The 24,619-nt window shown below is 45.0% G+C and overlaps 1 protein-coding gene across 1 annotated transcript in view; it reads right to left on the bottom strand.

Annotated features, from left to right (window-relative positions):
* DPP6 (dipeptidyl peptidase like 6) overlaps nucleotides 1-24,619 on the bottom strand; it is a 681,409-nt gene that overhangs the window by 178,166 nt on the left and 478,624 nt on the right. Inside the window, exon 6 of the mRNA XM_035029860.1 lies at nucleotides 10,227-10,279. Within this exon, the coding sequence (XP_034885751.1) occupies nucleotides 10,227-10,279 (53 nt within the window). The remainder of the gene's footprint in view (nucleotides 1-10,226; nucleotides 10,280-24,619) is intronic.

Raw genomic sequence — 24,619 nt, 5'->3', positions numbered from 1 at the left:
GTTAACTATGATTCTGTGACTGATGTACACAGAACATAAACTGCAGCAGTGTTTCATCATATCACTGTTCACAGACAGGACGCGCAGACACACCTCTGGGCAGTGGCACTGGGCAAAGTCACCACCTTGGCTTTATCAAATAGTGCTGGTCGCTGGGTCATCCCCAATCTTACAGCTCCTCAATGCAGTCCTCGCTATGAGCTTTACATCACACTCATCATGAGGAGGAGGGAAGAACCCAAATGAAACGAATGACGTGGCACTCTGTCCACAACCTGGCTGGAATCCCCTTAGGCTGAAATGCACAGGTGAGGTCACAAAGACAGCGCTACGCTTGGAGCGGGAGAACCGAGTTGAAACCATGGCCGACCACGGCCGACCACTAGCGGTGAGCCCTTGAGCTTCAACTGTGGGTCTCAGTCTTCTCATCTCTAGAGTGGGGACATGACCTCTGCCCCATCGTCGTTGTGAGTACAAAATACGTAATGATACCGTAGGTCTCAGTACCACATGTGATAAGGGCTCGCTGATGTGTGTCGATGCATTTGTATGCACATTCATTCACTTGCTCCCTCATTCGAGTGTGAAAGGATAAGGGAGCAGAAAGAAATTTGGGCCTATGCTGGACTGTAAGTGACGGGCTTTGTAAAGACCCGCAGAGAGGAATAAAGAAAGAAGCAGGCAGATGACAAGAACTCAGGAAGTGTGATGAAGGACATGGCTCCTCCCTGGAGCCAAGGGCGTGTCCTGGGAAGAACATTCTGGAAGAAACAGGCCAGGGGCAAGTGGATGGAGCCCAGGAAGCTGCTGGTGTCTGGATGTCATGTGGTCAACAGTGGGGACTTACTATGGCTCTGGGACAGGAAGAGGCATGAAGAATGAGCACTGAGGGCTGCCTCGTGGGTCGGCTGCGTGGGAAGGAGGCGGGCGGGGGCTGGGGGTGATGCCACACACGCCCTTGGGGGGGGGGGGTTGCTGAGCCCATGGGCCTCCCAGACGGACGTTCACAGGCAGCTCCATCCTAGCTGAGAAACTCTAGTTCTGACATCACTGATCGTTAAATGCAGGGCTCGCATCAGCCCTGGATTTGGATTTTTTTCTCTCTTTTAAGAAATGTTACCTTACGGTCCATGTCGGCTGTTTCTGTCAGGGACCTGGGGGGCGTGTTTGTGAGCAGTGCCCTGAAACCACTCCAGGCATCTCACAGAGTCAGTGGAGACTTACATTAGGGCCACGACGTGATGAATCCAAGTCAAGAGGCTCAGAGATGTAGAAAACTTGCCCTTCACGTTAGTAACTGGGACCCGGCTGTGGCAACTTCTGTGTTTATGAAAAAGGTGAACGCTCTAAAGGTTCCAGCACTCCCACCCTCCCCCTGTGGTTTGGGCATCTTCATCCGTCTTGCTGGATGTAGAAAACAGAGAGCTACTGGCTAGGGTTAAATTGAATTTGCATCCAGACAGGCAGAAGCATTTGCTTTGCAAGGCTTCTTCTCAGTCTGGGCACTTGGCCCAGGGCAGTACGTCGACCTTGCTCCTGAGTGTCTGCTGGCTGAGCCGAGTCCTGGGGAGCTGGAAAGCCTCAACGGACTGGATAGTTGTGCCATCAGGCTCTGGCCCGTGCCCTGGAATCAGGCCTGCCCGGTGAGGAAGAACCCCAGCACACGGTCCTCTGTACCGTGTGTTCTTAGTGGCTCCAGAAACACTTAGGAGTCATGTATACGCTCTGGGTTGGTGGTACTGCTCACCAGTCACTCCCAGGGAGGACCAGTGCTGCCCGCCTGTCTTCTTCACAGTGTTGCAGTCAAGATGTAGGAAAAGAATGGATAGGAGAGTCTGAAAAAGCCTACAGTGCCCTCCCAACAGAAGTTACTCTATGGCCTTTGCTAGCGCTGGATGGGAGCCCCGGTTGCAGACCAGACACCAGGCTCTCCAGGCGTGGAGGGCCCTGCACCCTGCCTTTAAGCTGGGAGGCAACAGGTACACCCAGCATGGGACCAAGTCACCGGGATAATTTTGGATCTCAGCCTTCCATCGTCCCTCCTCTAAGAGAGGCAGTGCTCAGAAGACAATCCCTTCCCAGAAATCTGCCCAAGAAGGGACGGATCTCAAGGGGCTGAAGCTGTCCTAATGGCTTGTGAGGTGTATGTCCAGAAGGCTATGCACACGAGCAGCCCCTTCAGGGGGTTGTGCTCTGCCTCCCCTCTCTGATTCCCTACCGCACCCACCACATACATCCCGATGGACCCGTCGTTCACAGAATGCTCCGAGGACAGCAAATGTGGGGACGAGAAACACACAGCAGGCTGCACGGCTAACCCTCGGTGCCTGTACATGGGACGGGAAACGGGGCAGGCAAATCTGGCCAGTCACATGCAGGGATGGAGTGAGGACAGGCAATGAATTTAAAAGGGGGAGGGGGTAAACAGTACAGCCACTTTGGATAACAATTCGGCAATTTTTTATCGAGTTAAACATACATTTACTGTGCGAACCAGCAATTCTCCTTGTAGGTGTTTACTCATGAGAAATGAAAACACAGCTCCATATGTTATTCTGTATGCAAACATTCACAGCAGTTTCATCAAAAAAAGCCCCAAGCTGGAAACAACTCACGTGTCAAACAGCGAACACGTAAACAAATCACCATGTATCCACGCAGCAGATCGGTTCTTGGCGACAGAACTTATGGCGCACAGACAGGTGACAACGTGGGGCACCGTGGAAAGCGATTATGCTAACGCGGACCACATGAGTATGACTCCATCGAGAAGACATTCTAGGACAGGCGAGACCACAGGGATGGCGACCCGTCACTGGTCGCCAGGGACAACAGCGGGGGGCGGAGGAGGGCGTGACGGATTGTTTTCTGTCTTGGGGTGGACTTGCTCCTGTGATACCATTAGTCAAAACTTACTGGAAACCTGGACTGTAAAGCCCTGAGTTATTACAGGCAAGTTAGGCTGCAACAAGCCGGTGATCATGTACATGGGACTGCCGTCCGCCCGTCCGCCCAGGAGCCTGTCCACCCCGCCGTCCACCCCGTGCCCCTCTTGCTGTCCTCCAGGGCCGCCTTCCTGCTCCAGGATGCCGTGAAGTTCAACTTAAGCCACTGGTGCATGGGGGCTCCGTGTCCAACCCTCTGTAGGGACTGATGGAGCACAGACAAGGGAGGGAGGGGACACAGGAACAGTACCAGATAAAGGAGACAGCAAGGGATACACGTGGCCTTTTCATCATCTGGCCTGTGGCTGGCGCAGTTTGGGCACATGCTGGGCGTGCAACTCTCCTGCAGCAGGGAGGGATGCCCAGCTTGCGCTACACACGTCTGGCAGACTCAGCCATCCAGGGCCACCTGCCCTGTGCACTAGAGCGCTTCTCTTCAGGGAAAGGTCTGTGAGCAGGAGGAGGGCTGACCTCAGGCGTGTGGCCAGCTCCTCAGGGGACGGACTCTCACGCCCAACCGAAAGGGGTCCACAGACATGCCTCTGACTCTGTGTGACTCAGACCTGGCAAAATGCAGGGATCCGAACCGGCAGCTTCCCCGCTGATCCCACTAGGTGGAGCCCACAGCAAGCTCCCGCGGGCAGGCCTGGACACCTACAGGGAGCAGCATCCCCCAGCCCCAGGCTGGGGAGGGAGCCAGGCGACAAACAGCAGGCTCTGTCCCGTTTCCACGCAGCGGAGCCTTTGCTGAATGTCACTAAATAAAAGGCCGCCACCACCGTTCATCTGAGACCAGCCACTCCCTCTCTGAGTCTATCAAGAGGACAAGGAAATTAATGTTTCAGGGGAAGCTTTAGTCACTTGTTTCCAGAGAGAGAAGGGTTCAGTTTCCAGGACACTTGGTGACGACAGCAAGTGAAGGAGGGGCAGGCCCAGCGGACCCCAGGTCCCAGCTGAAATCATACCTTCAGAGACTCTCATTTCCTTGATTTGGGGTATGGTCCTGGCATGCACCTTCTTCCTAGTCAACACTGCTAAATTAGTTTCCTCCAACTGTCAGCCAACATCCAAGGAATGCCTCCTAGAATGGGACCGATTCAAGGGACAAGCACGTGAAGTTTAACAACAAGCCGCACGTGCATATTGTCACCTCTTTTTCAAATGGGTTTGTGGGCAGCATGATTTGGTGGGAAAGTACAGTTGAAACCAGTTCCTTTTGCATGTAGCTGATGGCTTTTCTGCCAGCTGACCCAGCCCTGGCACAGGAGACTTCCCCATGGGGGAGAGAGCAAGGTCTGTGGGCACCCCTTCTTCAAGGTCACGCTGTCCCTGGACACCAGTCCCCCCGGGGTGCAGACACGGTCAAGCTCCTGCCAGAGAAACCCATCTCTCTGAGGCCCCGGGATGAGGGAGAGGAATATGTCAGGCAACGAGTACATACTGAACACATTTCTAAACTCCCATTCAGAAAAATATACATCACTTCAACAAGGGGACTAGCCATTTGCCGTGAGAAATGGGAAGATGCTCACCCAGGAGGTCGGGTCATTGGAGGAGGACTCTTTGAGAAGGGGCTGTGGACGCTGGTCGCGAAGGGTCAGAGGATGGGGATGCCAGGCACCCAGAGAGCAGCCAGGCTCTGGCACACATGTGGGGGTGTGGGCGCCCAGGAGCACGCCCTGTCTGGGGGCCGCGCTTGCTCACACCACTGACGTGACCACGCACAGGAGTGGGGCTGGCACGCAGGGGCATCGCACACATCTCCCCGCCCTCCCCCTGCTGCTGCACGGATCTCCACATTCTTTCCCACAGAGCCCGGACAGAGCTCTAGACTACTTTTACACTCAGCTCCAGGAAGCCATTACACTTGATCAGAGTTGACATTGAGGGTGAAATTTATTGTGTCCAAATGCAGGGAAGGGGGGTTAAAGAGACTTGGCCATATTATGGAAGATCTCGGTTCCTCCATGAATAGGGCCTGTAGTGCTTTCCACACACTGAAGCAGGCACTTAAATGTACCACCTCATTATTCTACAGTATTTCCTATAACCTTTTCATGAACCCTATGAGTCAGGCATTTTATTTCCATTATATATATGGAGCAATTGGGCCTGGAGAAGCAAAGTAACTCTTCCATGATTACACGGGCAAAGGGGCTCCCTGGGAATTTATTTCCAGATCTATTTGACTTTAAAGTCATGTTCTCTTGAAAATGCTTGCTAAGGTTTGTATTCTGGAGGGAGGAAGGGAGAAAGGGAAGGAGGATTGGAGGGTAAGGGAGAAGGAAGGACAGAGAGAAGCAGCTAGAGTGAGACCTCCGAGCCGTCCACGGTTCTGAAAATGTGTGAAAGTCAGCAACACTGGGATTCTCCCCTCTCGATGCCATGGTAGAGACATGCAAAGCGATATTTTAAGGACATCACTTTCTTCTACATTTTACATTTCTTCACATTAGAACATTATACTAACAATCCTATTCATGCATATTCTGGCAGCTGTGAAGGTAGCTGGCTCGAGAGAGCCAGCGTGTGTCTGCCTGGAAGGGCCAGCGGCAGGGCCCCCCAGAGATCCATGAGAAAAAGGCCAGGGAGGAAATGTGGTGAGCCACAGAGGCACTGAGGCGTGCTGAGAATTCTCATTGCTGCCCTCGTGAACTCACTATTTTGAATCTTCTCATGCACCAGGCTCAGCTCACAACAGGACCACAGGCTGCCCCAAAGATTTAATTAGAGGGACATGGAATTAACACTGAAAATCTGTCTTCATTTTCCAGGAGAACACCAGCTACCTGTCATCAGTCTGAGTGTGGTTTCTACACGGACTGGGCTCTGCCACATTCCAAGCCTTCATTACTCTCCACCAGACCTCCTAATTGAATCCATGCTCCAAACTTCCCTTCCCTCCTCTATATGTGTGAAAACTCACTCAGGCCTGCCATTTTCAACACAACTGCTCTAAAGGATCCCTGTGTTCTTACTGTAAAGACTCACCACACGAGGCAGCGTTTAGGTTCCCTGCACTGCAGGCCTATCCTAAAACCCACCCAACCCCATCTCTACCCACGCAGAGCCCCATGGGAGCACCCCTGCTGTGGCCTGGCCTAGAACTCTACTAATTCCAGAAGATGCTGGCTCATTGCAAAGGTCAAGTCTGTTTAATGACCTTCCCAACCTGGAATATCTGCTCTATGTCTCCATCTATTAAAAATAACTTGTTCAGCTCTTGAGACTCAGCTGCAGCCAGACTTCCTTTATGAGACCTGATGCCCACAGCTTTCTCTTCTGAGTTCAGTGTTTAAAATAGTCACTTGGGGGCGCCTGGGTGGCTCAGTCGTTAAGCGTCTGCCTTCGGCTCAGGTCATGATCCCAGAGTCCTGGGATCGAGTCCCACATCGGGCTCCCTGCTCAGCGGGAAGCCTACTTCTCCCTCTCCCACTCCCCCTGCTTGAGTTCCTGCTCTCGCTGTCTCTGTCAAATAAATAAATAAAATCTTTAAAAAATAAAAATAAAAATAAAATAAATAAAATAAAATAGTCACTTGGGCCACTTGATTTTATGATGTTACAGAGTTTGTGTCTTTTCTTTTCAACAGGATTTTGAACTTCTTAAGGATGGCAACCATGCTTTTGTTACTCAATGGAGCATTTCAATAAATACTCATTGACTTATATTGTCTTGTTTGCTTCCACTGGAGGCAAAACAAGAATGTCTTAAATATTAATTGTGGTAGGTCTAATTGAGATGATATAAAAAAGAATGCACTGAGCACTGAGAATTATAGATAGTTGAGGCTACAGACATTTCTTTTAAGACAGACATTAAAACATCCATCACATGGGCATTATAATTACCCAAGTGTCATGGAACAAGCCTTAGCTTTGAGAATTTTATTGTTATAGGGGTTGTATCATTCCCCTCCCTGTAACAGAAAGGATTTCAGCTGGCTAGGAAGTAAAGTCTAATAATATTTAATTTGTTATTACTTTGTTTGCTAAACCCCACATTGCCAATGCCTCCCAATTAAGAGATATGCCAGATTTTCCTTAAAATAGATTTATGTTATAAGAGGAATCATTTTCACCAGTCCATATGATCTTCAGGACGATCCTAATAAATATGAGAAATTATAATCATACAGAAATATATATATTTTTAAAAAAGCACTCAAGCCAAAGAAAAAATTCATTCCAGAAAAAAGTTATGTCAGGAAAATGTCAAGAAGCAGCTAAGTCTACAAAAATACTTCATGAAAACACTCATATGATGCGTCCTTAATAGAAAATGTTTAGCTGGCTATAATCTCTATTAAAGAAGATGGTTTTATTTTGCTGATTTTCTGATATAAAAACTTAGTGAAACATTTTATGTTAAGAATGACTAGCTTTAAATCTGCCTTAGCAAACAGATTTGTGTAAAAGATACATGTCTTTTAAGAATACACTTTTTGAACATTTAGTATGTGGAAGTCAAACAAATTTCCCTTCGGTTTTAGATCTTTGCATAGATGAAAACCCTGCTGCCTTGGGATTCTCATTACAACCCTAGCCAGTGTGTGCAGAAGGACGGGGCTTGGCTCCCACCTCAGACAGAGGTCCAAACTCTGAAGGAGGAAGTGAGAGCACGGGACAGGGAGGGCCTCTCCTGGCTCGTGAACCACACCGTAGAAAGGGTATACCCTTCCTTGAATTCTTCTGCCACTGGCAAAAAGGAAGGAAACCAGATTCAGACGGCACTGAAAAATTAATTCAACCCTTCTCCGTGATGGGTTGGAAAGCCTGAAGCCAACACAACATTCAAGTTATAAATGACAACTAATCCCATCCTGTAGCTCGAACAGCCTGGGGCTTACAGTGAAGTCTTTAGGGGACAAGTGAGGAAAGAGAAGTGAGAAATTGGGAGAAATGTACAGATGTGTGTCTTCAGAAGCACCAAGGAAAGCTCTTCGTTTTTGGTATGATAAGTAATGTAAATCCCGATAACTTAACACAGACTTATTTTTGTTTTAAAAACACAGTTGCGCTTTCCTCTCTACCCCAAATCTACGTGGACACAAGCCTTAGAATGTGGGCTGCGTCCTTCTCCTGTCATCCGGTGGAGCGCCTGCTCAGGTGACTGCTGGAGTTGTCACTGAAGCTGCAGAAACCTGAGGCCTGAAGCCTCAACCATGGTCTCATTAATACAGATTAGATGTTGACAATACATGAAATGAATTGATTCATTTTCCATAAACGATCGTAACAAAGAGGGAGAGGTGGGTGGTCAAGCACTGCCAGCTTTGGAGATGCTACGTCGGTGCACAGGGTGTTGGGACGGCCACAGACCTTCTCGTCCACCCAGGGTTCTTTACCAGTAAACGTAACGAGTCATCTGCTACATCTTTCAGTCGTATAATAGTCCTCAGAAAAGAAATATTTTAGCACCACTAAGTCTGATCTTTACAGCTCTAACGTAACTCAAGGGGTTGTCTTGAGAGCACGGGGTTCGGAGTCAGCCAGGCTGTACGTGAGCTAGGAGATGCGGGGCAGCTATGCCTTACAGCTCTCACTGTAAATGCGGGTAGGGATGCTTTTCTTGCAGGCTACTCTGCTGGGGTGTAGGTGCATGAAAGTCAATTTATAAATGATGGCAATTATTATTACTGTGATGATTTAAAAAAAACCGAAGGCAGCCCGTTATATGTTGACATTCTCTATGGGGGGATCATCATCATCATCATCAACACTGAGAACAAGTCGTGAACACAGACCATCTTGTCCTCTGGTTTGCAGCTGGCTTAGGTCAGGTTGTCCAAATCTACTTTTTCTAAACTCTGACTGATGCAGTGAAGTATTAACACAATGTATTGAGCATCAGATGCTTTTACAGCTCTGAGTTTTACAAATATATAGAAGATGGAACAAAAATATCTGTCACCTATAATACATTCCATTGTCCTACAATGGGCACATAAATCTCAAGGCTTAATCATACTCCTGCCTGCCGTGAGCTTTGAAGATGCAGATCTGCTTGAAAAAATAAGAGAATAATTCCTCCTTAGTGGAAAACATCTGAGTTTATATTTAAAATATGCTTTAAATGAAAAATTCCTATGGATACTTCGTTTTTACCACAGCGGCTCATCTTAAGTTTCTTTGACCTTGATTTGTCTACTCATCTCACAGAAACTGTTAATCTCATGTTGCTGCATATCTACATACATCTCTCCTTTGTCTGAAGGCCAAATGAAATTATTTTCTCCACGTTTGTTTTCCAAAGAGATGCCCATGTTCTACTTAAACTTAGTAGAAAGCAGATGGACACAGTTGTAAACATCCATGTTGCTGGTTCATGCTCTCCTATTAAACAATACTTTTCAGCAATTCCTGCTGCTTGTTTAAATTCAGGAAAATGAGGATGCCTCCCTCAACTATTCATAGACAATCCATACAACACCAGCCATAGCATTTCCAGAGCCCCTGCCCTTTCCAAAGGATTGGGAAAGAAGCCCCAGAGGGGTGGAGGAGGGGACGAGGAAGGAGGAATGGAACAAGAAGGCTGGGGGTGGGGGAGGGGAGAGGCGGAGGGGACGGGGGAGGATGGGAGAGAAACAGAAAGCCATCCCTGCCTCTCATTCCTCGTTCAGCAGCCCTTCTCCACGTGTCTGACTCAACAAATGGCTTCAGCAAACTTTAACCAGTCTTTTGCTGCCTCTGGACTCCAGAGTTGAGCTCCTGATAACGCACCCCTGTGCTGTGTGTGAGTATAGCTACCCAACACCGAAAGCCTTATAGAATCATGCATGCTCTCATGTCTGTCCTTCCCCCACACAGGTTTGGGCCCCAAATCATGCATTTTTGAGAGACCGGATGAGCTTAGCGGTGCCACTCTATTATGGAGATAACCAGAACACTGTGGGAGTCCTGGGGCTACCCCCCCCACTCCCCACCCCTGTACCCGGGAGGGCCACAGCTGATTACAGGGCAGGGGGGTGGGGAGATAGTCCTGCCCTGCAGGACCTCAAGGGGAAACCTCGGCAACCGGAACAGGAGATAAGTGGCTTTGTTCTAGGATGGGGGGCTTCACAAATGGGCAAGTAACCAGATTCATGGGACCCCCTAGAAGCTGGATACAGTTAGCCAGGGAGGAGCCAGGGAGGCCCTACAGCAACAGGGGACTTCACGGTCAGAATCAAGCTGCCCCATTTCCTGCCCTTAATTCTATGAATTAAGCAACTACTCAGGGTTCTACCCTTTCTTTGTTCTGAGTATTTCTCATTAAAAGAAAATGAAAGAATAATCTTACCCATGAGGAATTTTGCTCAGGACATAATATCCAGTGTAGGAGTGTTGGTATATCTGAAACAGACAAGACAAAAAAAGAAAGAAAGAAAGAAAAAAGCAAGCATTGAGACAAGGGCTGTGACCATGATATTTTTCAAATCACTGTGCATCCTAAAAAACATCAGTGGAGGAAAAGTAGTTAATCAGGAGACCTGGAGGCAAAGTCTTTCACTTACTTAGAAAGTTAATTTGCATATCCTGTTTATTTTACTTTCTTCATTTGCACATTGTTTACTGGGCAGAGGCTTGATATCGACCCCATAGCTGGCTGATTTGTGATTAAATCGGGGGCACAGATTTCCAGCTCAAGGACATGTAGCACAGGACGAATGAAGAGGTCACCAGAGGCTGTCAGTCAGCTAGACCCAGCACACCAGAAGACCCATGTACTGTGGGAGTTCCCTGTAAATTATGGCAAATTCCATTGTGCATCCTCAGTGAATACTGAAACCAAGATAGGCTTAACTGGGCAAACTCCTGTCCTTCTGTACAAAGTGATGTGCATCTTTTAGCTTCAGAGAGTGGTCAATAAACTAAGAACTCATTACAAGAGGGAGTGTGGCTTTTAAAACTAAGGTAACAAAAAACAGTGTTTCCAAACTCCTATAACCCCCAACCTGAAGCTTCTCTTAAAATCTTGAGCTAGGAGATGATTCTCTAACCCATAAATGCAATGACTAGAATGCAAGGGATGATCACAAATGGGGAGAACATGCAGTTCAAGAATTCTTGGCATCCTTCACCTCCAGCTTTCTGGATAGAGACCCTCCCCAGAGCTGGAATGTGATGGATTATCTGCAGGGTTGAAGCAAGAACATACTGCACTTCTCTTTCTTCCACGCGTGTAACGTCTGAGAGTCAAAAACTTGTGTGGGGACATGTTCAGTGACCAGCATTTAAAACCACCTTCCTAAAGGTAATGGGTGAGGCCAAGGGAGATAGGTCCAGTGTGAAGCATGTGGGATAGAGGAATGCACTGGGGTGTGGATGATGGAGTGAGCCTGAGAAAGAGAACAGGCAGGACCCTGCTAAGCACACTGACTCCCGGCCTCGTTGGGGCCCCTGGATTAACTTAGAGATAATCATAGTGGATCACAGTTACTGGAGAAAAAGAATCCAGATATAAAAGTAAACAGCAGCCCTCAAGTCCCAAAGTTCTTTTGCTTCCGAAGATCCTCAGACTTCTGCACCAGAAATATGGGGCCTGGGGGGGCCTGCGGGAGGGAGGTGGGTAGGCATCTAATGAGGAAATTTGTCCAAATACTGCTTTCCTTATGAGTAAATAGCCAGTAAACCAAAGGATCTGAAGGAGAACTTCCGGACCTGCCCCTGCAATCTGAGAAGGAGCACACAAACCCACTCTGCTGTTTCTGACGTGATGCCTGGTAATGCTTCCCCAGGAGAAGGGAGGGCCGATCCTGAGTAGATTCCTGGTCAGAGAGCACCCACCTGAGGACCCTGTGCTTTGACTAAACTGCCTCTGGGATGGACCAGCTCCCTCAGATGCAAGAACAGAAACTCAACAGACACACCACCTTTGTCCGAGGTCAGGGCACATGGTGCTGTTACACGGTATGCTTAAACTCTCCTCCAAAGCCACCTGTTCATCCTGTTCATCTCACTCTAGTTTCATGATAACCCAAGCAGGCAAAAGGTGACCTCTGTTTGCTAAAATAGGAAAGTGAGGTACAGCAAGGGCAGAGGAGAGAGGAAAAGGAAGGAGAGCAGAGGAATGGAGGCAAAAAGGAGGAGGGGGAGGGGAAGAAGGGGTGGTGCCTAAATCCAAGGGACTTGATCGAATAGAATGTGGCAGAAATCATGGTGTGAGACTTCTGAGATCGGGTTGTAAAAGGTGTTGTGGCTTCTTGCTGGCTTTCCTTTGGATCACTGCTCTGGGGAAAGACAGCCGCCATGCTGTGAGGACACCTAAGCAGCCCTAAGGAGAGGTCCATGTGGTGAGCCACCAAGGTTCCTCCCCAGCAGATCGCCAACAGCCCACAAGGAGCTGAGGCATCTTGCCCACAACCACATGAGGGAGCTTGGATGCACAGAGTCTTCATCCCTAGTTGAACCTTCTGATGATGTAGCCCCGGCTGACACTGACAGACCACGAGCCAGAGACACTCAGATAAGATGGTCTTGAATCCCTGACCCACAGTAATTTTAAGATAAGAAGTGTTGGTTGTCTTAAGCTGTTAAGTTTGGGGTAGTTTCTTAAACAGCAATAGGTAAATGGTATATCTAGTCTAAATCCAGAGGAAAAAAGGTACCTATTATATCAAATGCGGACAGACTCTTAAGTTACTGGACTCCCTCCCTATAAACCTCCAGCCACTTCTAAAACAAACAGATAAACAAATTCCTTATATCAAAACAGTTTCAGTACAGAAGTGAGGTGCTGGGAAGGCCACTCATAGACCAAAAACCCTGAGGGAAGTCTTTGAAATGGCTGTAGAGAACAGTCATGGTGATGCCAATGAAGCTGAGGGTGTAAGCGGCGAGCTTTCATGGAGGTGACGGGTGCCAGCTCCTCAGCATCCAGGAACTCACTCAATGCAGGTATTAGCATCGTATTCTGAAGATAGGAAAATTGAATCCTAAGGAATTCAAATTAAGTTCAAGCAAAATTTGATCTGAAGTCTCTCTCTCTCCAATCACTACACTGGAAATTGCCTGAACAAAGGGCATATTCTTAACTCAAGTTACAAGTCCAAGTTGATTGCTGTCAACCGAAAAATCCAGGATACCAACAGATAAAACAATTATGCAAAATTTTGCAGTTGAAAGAATATTTCTTTAATCCCTCTGGAAGCAGTGATTTCAATTCATCGTCTGGTTATGCCATTCCCAACAGACACGTAGAAGTTGATCTTAGCACTCCTCTTTAAACATACCACTAAATAACTCTGAAATTCAGCCCTGGGAGTATCTTCTGACTGCAGCCAATGAGAAAAAGAAGACCGAATTAAAATAATCTTATATGGGCAAGGGTAAGAAGATGGGAGAACTACCCATTCTCCATTCTATGTGTGTAATATGGGGCAAAAAGGAAAAAAAAATATGGATGGAAAATGTTGTGAAATATCTGGAAAACTGAATCACTAATTAGAAAGATTCCAACAAAAATGGGACGGAGTCAAAAAGAGACAGGGAGACCTGAGATGCTGGATCTGCCAAGGATGTATATGAAAGAAGCCTTCCGGAGTGAACAGTTGATGCAAATGGGACCCTTAGAAATGAAAGTGCACTTAGGATTTATGTGTTACTCTCTAAAAATTAGCAAAGGGAGAAGGTGATGTAACAGTCTTCTCTTTGCTCCAAGATGGAACTATCAAACAGCATTCTCTTCCACAAAATATCCTCTCAACCCAGAGCCAAAAGAACCACAGGCATAAAAGAGACTACTCTTTAAAGAGCAAATGCCTTATCTTGAAAGGAATTAAAAAAAAAAAAAAGCTACATCTCCTTGAAAGAATTTGTTCCTTAGAAAGATAAAGCCTCCCCCCCCACCCCCGTCTCCATCTGTTGTATTTGTTTCTTTCTTTAAAATAGTCTCTAAATACTTTTTTTTAAAAGATTTTATTTATTTATTTGACAGAGAAAGTGAGAGAGCACAGGCGGGGGGCGGGCAGTAGAGGGAGAAGAAGAAGCAGGCTCCCCAATGAGCAGGGAGCCCGACATGGGACCCAATCCCAGGACCCTGGGATCATGACCTGAGCCAACCATCTGAGCCACCCAGATGCCGCTGAATACTTCTGATCATGGGGAAAAAAGTACAGAGTTGGAAGTTAGTAAGACTGCATTCAGTTATTTTTCTAAGAGTGCACTTTTAGAAGTTCACAGATTTGAGTTACTTTGGTTTCTTCTTCACTATCAAATTTCTCTTGGAAAATTAATATATAAAGACTTGTTACCCAAAACACCATTCACAAGATGGGAAAGCAATTTCAGCAAATTTTCTTTCTAATATATCATGAAAAATAGTTGCTATTGGCATTCAATAATTGGAATAAAAATAACCACTCAGAAGTCTGTCATGGGGTGAGTTCACATTTGGTTTGCTTCTTCTATTTCTGAAACATCTGCCCACACTTCTTATCTTCTCTCCTCCTCTGCTCCCACAGAGCCATACTTTTTATTTGTCTGTGGTCTTCACTACCTCAGCCTCATCATACACACTCATGCCCCACCATGCACACTCATGCCCCGCTCTGCACACTCATGCAGACTCATTTTGTATCTTCTTCTTCTTCGATGAAATCATCCACTCCTGTAGTTTTAAACCAGATTTCCACCTAGACATCCCTACCTCATGCCTCATAAGCACCAAAAACTCAATAGTCTCCAAAATAAACTCTTCAACAATCCTAAAAACCCAGTTCTCCTTTGATATTTCCTATCTGAGTTGGTGGTTTCATCACTCAGTATACTGAGCTAAAATCAAAGTTCTCCTTGACTCCATTCTTTGCCTCCCTTGACTTCCTGCCCCAGGTCAATCCATCCTCCAATGGCACTGAATTAACTTCTTTAGTCCTCCTCTAATCCACCACCCAGTCTTCACCTCTATGGCCTCACTGCAGATCTCCCCTCCAACTTTTCTCTCCTGCAGAAAGAAGCTACCAGATCCCTTTCCAAGATCAACCCCTGAGGTCTCCACGCCACTCCATTCTGCTCCCTGGTGAACCTCATGACTCTGGCCTTATAGGTTTTGTAAAAGACCCTGCCTTACATATTTCCCCACTCCCTGTCCCTAACTACCTCTCCCAAATTTGTAAAATAGAACTCAAATCTCCCCTAAAGGATGGTGGAGAAGTAGGGGACCCTATTCCAACCAGTCCCTTGAACTGAGCTGGATATCTACCAGACCACTCTGAACACCCAAGAAATCAGCCTGAGTTGTAAGAAGATATATCTGGATCTCTATGGTGGTTGGTTTCGAGGTATGAAGCAGGGAGCTGTGATTTTGGGAGGGAGACTTTGGGATCCTGCACCACTGGAGCACAAAAGTCTCCTGCGCTGGGGACCGGGCACAGACTCGCAGACCGGTAGTGGCAGGGAACGGACTTTAGGGCAGCCCACCGGACTGAAACCTGGAGGTGCGGGGACACACGTGTGAACTGGGGGCGGTTGGTGGTTTTAGAAGCACAAAGGGCAGAGACATGCCTGGACCTGGAAGCGAGGGCTGGGAGTGCAGCTAAGGGGTGCACAACCGAGGACATTGCAGTTTATAGCAGCACAGACAGAAACAGAGAGTGTGGCCTGGAGAGCTCACTGAAGAACAGACTGTGATATATCTGTTCTGAGGCAGAGGGTTGGAAACCATCTCTTCTGCTTTGACTCAGAAGAAATGCAGAAAGCCACCAGGGAAAGCTGCCAGAGAACAAAAGCCCCAAAAAACCGGTTTTCACTGAGCCCATCCCAACCCCCAGGGGGCAGGACAACTCTGTCTAAAGAGGGTTGCCTGAGTAACAGCGCAGCAGGCCCTTCCCCGAGAAGACAGGCTGGGAGAACAAGAGGCCGACAATTCTAAGGTCCCTAAAAAATAGGTGCATCTTGCTTGGGTTGTGGTCAATAATTCGGACTCTGTACATTCCCTCAACCACCCTTCAACAGAATGACTAAGAGGAGGAACCCCCAAAATAGGAAAGACTCAGAGACTGACTTCTGCCACAGATTTACAAATGGATACAGATATAAGCAAGATGTCGGAAATAGACTTCAGGGTAACAGTTATGAAGATGATTGCTAGAATGGAGAAATCAATTAATGACAACATAGAGTCTCTAAGGGCAGAAATGAGAACTGATCTGGCAGAATTTTAAAAAGCTATCAGTGAGATCCAATCTAATCTAGATAATCTAACAGCTAGGGTAAGCGAGGTAGAAGAATGAATTAGTATCTTGAAGAAAAACTGATAGAAAAGAAGGAAAAAGAGGAGGTCTGGGAGAAACAGCTTAAAATCCACGAAAACAGAATTAGAGAAATAAGTGACGCCATGAAACGTTCCAATGTCAGAATTATCCCTGAGGGGGTGGAGACAGAGAGAGGCCTAGAAGATATATTTGAGCAAATCGTAGCTGAGAACTTCCCTAATCTGGGGAATGACACAAACATTCATGTCCTAGAGGCAGAGAGGACCCCTCCCAAGATCAAGGGGAACAGACAAACGCCCCAGCATGTAATAGTAAAACTCACAAATCTTAGAACCAAAGAAACCATCTTAAGGGCAGTTAGGGGGAAGAGATTCCTTACATACAGAGGGAGGAACATCACAATAATGTCAGACCTATTGCAAGACCTGGCAAGCCAGAAAGGGCTGGCAAGACATATTCAGGGTACTAAATGAGAAGAACATGAAGCCAAGAATACTTTATCTAGCAAGGCTGTCATTTAGAAAGGATGGAGAGATAAAGAGCTTCCAAGACTGGCAGAAACTGAAAGAATATGTGACCACTAAGCCAGCCCTGCAAGAAATATTAAGGGGGGTTCTATAAAAGGAGGAAGACCTCAAGAGTGATATAGGACAGAAATTTACAGAGACAATCTATAGAAACAAGGACTTCACAGGCAACATAATGATAAATTCATATTTTTTCAATAATCACTCTCAACATGAACAGCCTAAAGGCTCCCATAAAATGGCAGAGGGTTGCAGATTAGATAAAAAGACAGGACCCATCCATATGCTGTCTACAAGAGACTCATTTTTAACCTAAAGATACATCCAGACTGAAAGTGAAGGGGTGTAGATCCATCTTCCATGCCAACGGACCTCAAAAGAAAGCGGGGGTAGCAATTCTTATATCAAACAAATTAGATTTTTTTTAAAAGATTTTATTTATTTATTTGACAGAGAGAGAGACACAGCGAGAGAGGGAACACAAGCAGGGGGAGTGGGAGAGGGAGAAGCAGGCTTCCCACGGAGCAGGGAGCCTGACGCGGGGCTCGATCCCAGGACCCTGAGATCATGACCTGAGCCGAAGGCAGACGCTTAACGACTGAGCCACCCAGGCGCCCCAACAAATTAGATTTTAAGCTAAAGACTATCGTTAGAGACACAGAAGGACAGTGTATCATTCTTAAAAGGTCTATCCAAGAAGAAGATCTAACAATTGTAAATATCTATGCCCCCAACATGGGAGCAGCCAACTACATAAGCCAACTGTTAACCAAAATAAAGAGTCATATTGATAATAATATGTTAATTGTAGGAAACCTCAATACTCCACTCTCAGCAATAAAAAGATCATCTAAGCAGAAAATCAACAAAGAAACAAGAGCTTTGAATGACACACTGGACCAGATGGACCTCATAGATATATACAGAACATTCCACAGTAAAACAACAGAATACTCATTCTTCTCAAGTGCACATGGAACTTTCTCCAGAATAGACCACATACTGGGTCCAAATCAGGTCTCAACCAATACCAAAAGATTGAGATTATTCCCTGCATATTCTCAGACCATAATGCTTTAAAACTGGAACTCAATCATAAGAAAAAATTTGGAAGAAATTCAAACACCTGGAAGCTAAAGACCACTCTGCTCAAGAATGTGTGGGTCAACCAGGAAATCAAAGAATGTAAACAATTCATGGAAACCAATGAGAATGAAAAGACATCTTTCCAAAACCTATGGTATACTGCAAAGGTGGTCCCTAAGGGGAAAATACATAGCCATCTGAGAATCACTCAAAAAAATAGAAAAATTCCAAATTCACCAACTAACTTTATACCTTAAAGAACTGGAGAAAAAGCAACAAATGAAGCCTAAGCCATGCATTAGAAGAGAAATAATTAAGATTAGAGCAGAGATCAATGAATTAGAAACCAGAAACACAGTAGATCAGATCAATGAAACTAGAAGCTGGTTCTTTGAAAGAATTAATAAGATCGATAAGAGAAAGGATCCAAATTAATAAAATTATGAATGAAAGGGGAGAGATCACGACTAACACCAAGGAAATAGAAACACTTATTAGAAATTATTATCAACTATATGCCAATAAATTAAGCAACCTGGAAGAAATGGATGCCTTCCAGGAAACTTATAAACTCCCAAGACTGACAAAGGAAGAAACTGACAACCTGAATAGGCCAATAACCAGTAACGAGATTGAAGCAGTGATCAAAAACCTCCCAAAAAACAAGAGTCCAGGGCCTGATGGATTCCTTGGGGAATTCTACCAAGCATTCAAAGAAGAAACAATACCTATTCTACTGAAGCTGTTTCAAAAAATAGAACAGAAGGGAAGCTTCCAGACTCATTCTATGAGGCCAGCATTACCTTGATCCCCAAACTAGGCAAAGACCCCATCAAAAAGGAGAATTTCAGACTGATATCCCTGATGAGTATGGATTCCAAAATCCTCAACAAAATCCTAGCTAATAGGATCCAACAGTACATTAAAAGGATCATCCACCATGACCAAGTGGGATTTATTCCCAGGATGCAAGGGTGGTTCAACATTCGCAAATCAATCAGTGTAATAGAACACATTAATAAGAGGAGAGAGAAGAACCGTATGGTCCTCTCAATTGATGCAGAAAAGCATTTGACAAAATACAGCTTCCTTTCCTGATTAAAAGTCTTCAGAGCATAGGGATAAAGGGAACATTCCTCAAGTTCATAAAATCCACCTATGAAAAACCCACAGTGAATGTCATCCTCAATGGGGAAAAGATGAGAGCCTTTCGCTTAAGATCAGGAACATGTCAAGGATGCCCACTCTCACCACTATTGTTCAACATAGTACTAGAAGTTCTAGCAACAGCAATCAGACAACAAAAAGAAGGAAAATGTATTCAAACTGGCAAAGAAGAAGTCAAACTCTCTCTCTTCACAGATGACATGATACTTTATGTGGAAAATCCAAAAGACTCCACCCCCAAATTACTAGAACTCATACAGCAATTCAGTAATGTGGCAGGATACAAAATCAATGCACAGAAATCAGTTGCTTTCTTATACACTAACAATGCAACTGTAGAAAGAGAAATTAGAGAATCGATTCCATTTACAATAGCACTAAAAACCATAAGATACCTCGGAACAAACCTAACCAAAGAGGTAAAGGATCTATACTCTAGGAACTGCAGAACACTCATGAAAGAAATTGAAGAAGACACAAAAAGATGGAAAAAAATTCCATGCTCATGGATTGGAAGAATAAATATTGTTAAAATATCTATGCTACCCAGAGCAATCTATACCTTCAGTGCTATCCTGATCAAAATTCCAATGACATTTTTCAAAGTGCTGGAACAAACAATCCTAAAATTTGTATGGAATCAGAAAAGACCCTGAGTTGCCAAGGAAATGTTGAAAAAGAAAAACAAAGCTGGGGGCATCACGTTGCCCAATTTCAAGCTATATTACAAAGCTGTGATCACCAAGACAGCATGGTACTGGCACAAAAACAGACATATAGACCAATGGAACAGAATAGAGAGCCCAGATATGGACCCTCAACTCTATGGTCAAATAATCTTCGACAAAGCAGGAAAAAATATGCAATGGAAAAAAAGACAGTCTCTTCAATAAATGGTGCTGGGAAAATTGGGGAGCTATATACAGAAGAAGGAAACTCGACCATTCTCTAATACCATACACAAAGATAAACTCAAAATGTATGAAATACCTCAATGTGAGACAGGAATCCATCAAAATCCTAGAGGAGAACATAGGCAGTAACCTCTTCAACATTAGCCACAGCAACTTCTTTCAAGATACATCTCCAAAGGCAAGTGAAACAAAAGGGAAAATGAACTTTTGGGACTTCATCAGGATAAAAAACTTCTGCACAGCAAAGGAAACAGTCAACAAAACAAAGAGGCAACCCACAGAATGGGAGAGGATATTTGCAAATGACACTACAAAGTGCTGATATCAAAGATCTATAAAGAACTTCTCAAACTTAACACCCAAAAAACAAATAATCAAGTTAAAAAATGGGCAGAAGCTCTCTGGAAAACAGTATGGAGGTTCCTCAAAAAGTTGAAAATAGAGCTACTGTACGACCCAGCAATTGCACTACTGGGTATTTACCCCAAAGATACAAATGTATGTGTACCACAATGTTTATAGCAGCAATGTCCACAATAGCCAAACTATGGAAAGAGCCAAGATGTCCATCAACAGAAGAATGGATAAAGAAGATGTGGTATATACATACAATGGAATATTATGCAGCCATCAAAAAAAACCCATGAAATCTTGCCATTTGCAATGACGTGGATGGAACTAGAGGGTATTATGCTGAGCAAAATAAGTCAATCAGAGAAAAGACATGTATCATATGACCTCACTGATATGAGGAATTCTTAATCTCAGGAAACAAACTGAGGGTTGCTGGAGTGGTGAGGGGTGGGAGGGATGGGGTGGCTGAGTGATAGACATTGGGGAGGGTATGTGCTATGGTGAGTGCTGTGAATTGTGTAAGACTGATGAATCACAGACCTGTACCTCTGAAACAAATAATACATTATATGTTAAAAAAAGAAGAAGAAGAAGAAGAAGATAGTAGGAAGGGAAAAATGAAGGGGGGGAATCGAATGGGGAGATGAACCGTGAGAGACTATGGACTCAGAAACAAACTGAGGGTTCTAGGGGGCAGGGGGGTGGGGAATGGGTTAGCGTGGTGATGGGTATTAAAGAGGGCACATATTGAATGGAGCAGAGGGTGTTATATGCAAACAATGAATCATGGAACACTACATCAAAAACTAATGATATAATATATGGTGATTAACATAACATAATAAAATTTAAAAAATGGGCAGAAGACATGAACAGACACTTTTCAAAAGAAAATATGCAAATGGCTAAGAGACACATGAAAAAATGTTCATCATCATTAGCCATCAGGGAAATTCAAATCAAAACCACATTGAGATACCACCTTACACCAGTTAGAATGGCAAAAATTGACAAGGCAAGAAACAACAAATGTCGGAGAGGTTGTGGAGAAAGGGGAACCCTCTTACACTGTTGGTGGGAATGCAAGTTGGTACAGCCACTTTGGAAAACAGTGTGGAGGTTCCTCAAAAAATTAAAAATAGAGCTACCCTGTGACCCAGCAATTGCACTGCTGGGTATTTACCCCAAAGACACAGATGTAGTGAAAGAAGGCCCATATGCATCCCAATGTTCATAGCAGCAATGTCCACAATAGCCAAACTGTGGAAAGAGCCGAGATGCCCTTCAACAGATGAATGGATAAAGAAGATGTGGTCCATATATACAATGGAATGTTACTCAGCCATCAGAAAGGATGAATACCCAACTTTTACATCAACATGGATGGGACTGGAGGAGACTACGCTAAGTGAAATAAGTCAAGCAGAGAAAGTCAATTATCATATGGTTTCACTTATTTGTGGAACATAAGGAATAGCATGGAGGACATTAGGAGAAGGAAGGGAAAAATGAAAGGGGGGCATCGGAGGGGGAGACGAACCATGAGAGACTATGGACTCTGAGAAACAAACTGAGGGTTCTAGAGGGGAGGGGGTGGGGGGATTGGTTAGCCCGGTGATGGGTATTAAGGAGGGCACATACTGCATGGAGCGCTGGGTGTTATATGAAAACAATGGATCGTGGATCACTACATCAAAAACTAATAATGTACTGTATGGTGACTAACATTTAATTTAATAAAATTAAATTAAAAAAAGAAAACAAAGTTACTCGGTGTGAGTCATCTGGAGCAAAGGCAGGTGGTCTGCCTGGAGGAGAGACTCAGGGGAGATGGAAGGGGAGATGGAAGACTATCTTAAAGGTTTTAAAGAGCTTCATGTTTAAGTGTGAGCAGTCTGTTCTCATTTGCTCCAAGGGGAAAAATAACATTGACAAGTACACATTGTAAGGACCAACAATGCTAACTTTTGGTAATTAAAGGTATCCAATACTGAAAAGGCTTACCAGCCTGTGTTAGCACAGGTATGAAAGTCAAGTTTGCTGGAACATCAGGGAGAATGTGGGGTGTGGTGAGACTGGTCTGGGTGGCCAGTCAGATTCCCTCCCAATCACTGAATTCAAGCACCCAGCCAGCTCTGCTGTCCCTCTGCCCTCACCTCTCTCTGCTCTGGCTGGGGACTAAATTCCGCTGCACCCTGGTGTGGGTCACAGCAGCCTAAGCCTGAATCAGTGAGTTCAAGCCTTAGCACGTCCGCCTGACAAGTTCCTCACTGTGGTGGGAGTTATTCATGTCCCTCCCACACACAGAATCTACACTCCTTCTTTCCCAAGATGCAGTAGACATCTTGTCTCCTGCCAGAGTCAGCCTCTGCTTGATTTTTCTTTTGCTTTTTTTTATTGATCTCTTTTTTTAATTCCAGTATAGTTAATATTCAGTGTTACGTTAGCTTCAGGTGTACAAAACAGTGACTCAGCAGTTTCATACATTACTCAGTGCTCATCGTGATAAGTGGGCTCTTCATCCCCTTCACCTTTTTCACCCATCCCTCCATCCTCCCGCCCCCATAAGCCTCTGCTTGACTTCCCATCTCCTGTTTCTGTTGTGTATTTTATCGGGCACTGCCCCAGAGACCCAACGTCTTGTCAAAATCTCTCTTCTTCCTGGTCTCTGCTCCTGCTCTTATGGCTAATGGTTTAGTGAATTACAAGCCTTGACGTTGGAGTGAGTGATGATAGAAAATTTCCTGAATGAAACAGTCTTTCCCAGAGAGGCTTCTTCTTGACTTAAGCAGAAGGTCACATTCACCCCATGTTCTAATGACAACACGGGGCACATATTTCCATACCAACTTATACCATTTCCATGAAGTTAAACCTCTTGTTACGATTTTTTTTAAATGTTTTCTAGAAGACTACAGATAACTAGCTAGAACTGAAATATTTAGTAAAAAGTAAAGATATCTAGCTTCTACAATATAAGACAAATAGTAGGAAATATGAACTACATGTTCCTTGTTTTTCCCCTGGCTGGATGCCTTTCCTTCCTAACAATTTAGTGTAATAATCTAGGCAAGACATAAAATGTAGGAGACATAGTTGTCAGTTTCAAAGTATAAAATTAATGAAAAAGCCTTAGGATTCAGTACTTATATCTCTGCTTCTTTCCTCCTGGAATAACTGGCCCTACACAAAACTTTTTAAATTTGAGAAGAGATGATGCTGTCCTTTTGAACCCGTTGTCTTCTCAAGTGTTTCCTTCTGCTCTTCACACACACCCACCCCTGGTTCACTTTAACTCATTCTTTTGTGACCGGTCCCCATCATCTAACTTATTAAGGGACGATGTTTCTATCACCCTGTGTCCTTCACATACGATGCTTTTCAGCGGAGAGTTACCGTGAGAACGTTCAGTGTAAGACAATCCGATTTAAAATGAGGATACATTTACACACAAATCTCCTACTTCAGAGACAAATAGTAAAAATCTCAGTTGTGATTCTAATTATGTTTCCAAAGATCCATCTTGAGAGCAACTCTGACATCCAGAAATAGCTGTGCAATTTTTATTTTATTTTATTTTTTTTTATCATTTCCTTCTGTCTCCACTTGGGACATTTCAATTCAAGTAGTGTGTCCATGCGTCTGAGGCTTGTATTCTGGAAACCAATGAAACCCGTCCCAGCGCCGCCAGGGAGAGATTCAGAAGAAGCAATGCATGAGAACTTCCTTCCAAATTAGTTTTCAAGGGCACACACGGTGTGCATGGGTTCCTCCCCACCTCTGTCACACCCGCATCTTCTCTGTGGCTGCTCACCAAGAAACAGGTGCTTGGTCTCCATCCCGGTCCTGGTAGCCTGCGTCCTCCTTCACCGCCTTTTCTGTTTGGTCATTCTGCCAGGACTTTCTGCTGACTCACTCCTGATTTTGCTTGAGAACACAACATTTCCTTTTATTCTTGCTTTATGTACTACCTCCTCTTTCTCACTGGATACATTACCTGCAAGACCAGTCTTCTGGCTCTCCAAGATAAAAATAAAGAAATCCTATTTACATTGTGTAAGTCTTTAGAAATTTACAAAAAGTTTTTCTAGACCCTTTAACTTGACCCTCCCAAAATCTGCTCCTGTGGCTGAAGCGGCTTCTCTTCACCTTTTAAATGAAGAACCAGAGGCTCTAAGATACAAACTGATTGGTCCCAGGTCACATGCTGTCAAAGGAAGAGAACTGGGAAGCTAGTTGTCTTTTCACATTTAGCTTAAAATTGTTTCCACTATAACATGCTGGTCAGAAAGCTTCTCTCACCCCACAGCCCTGTGTCTTTACCAGCCAGAAGGGCTCTCCTGAGGGATGGATCCTCAAGAGAACTGTATCGAGACAGGAAGAACCAAGAAGATTAACCCCAGAGCCATACTTCACCAACCTGCTGAGAGGGAC

This window comes from Mirounga leonina, unplaced genomic scaffold (assembly GCF_011800145.1).
Source record: "Mirounga leonina isolate KUSES-001 unplaced genomic scaffold, KU_Mleo_1.0 Mir_321, whole genome shotgun sequence".
Classification (NCBI taxonomy): domain Eukaryota; kingdom Metazoa; phylum Chordata; class Mammalia; order Carnivora; family Phocidae; genus Mirounga; species Mirounga leonina.
This window is presented reverse-complemented; position numbering and strand designations above follow the sequence as displayed.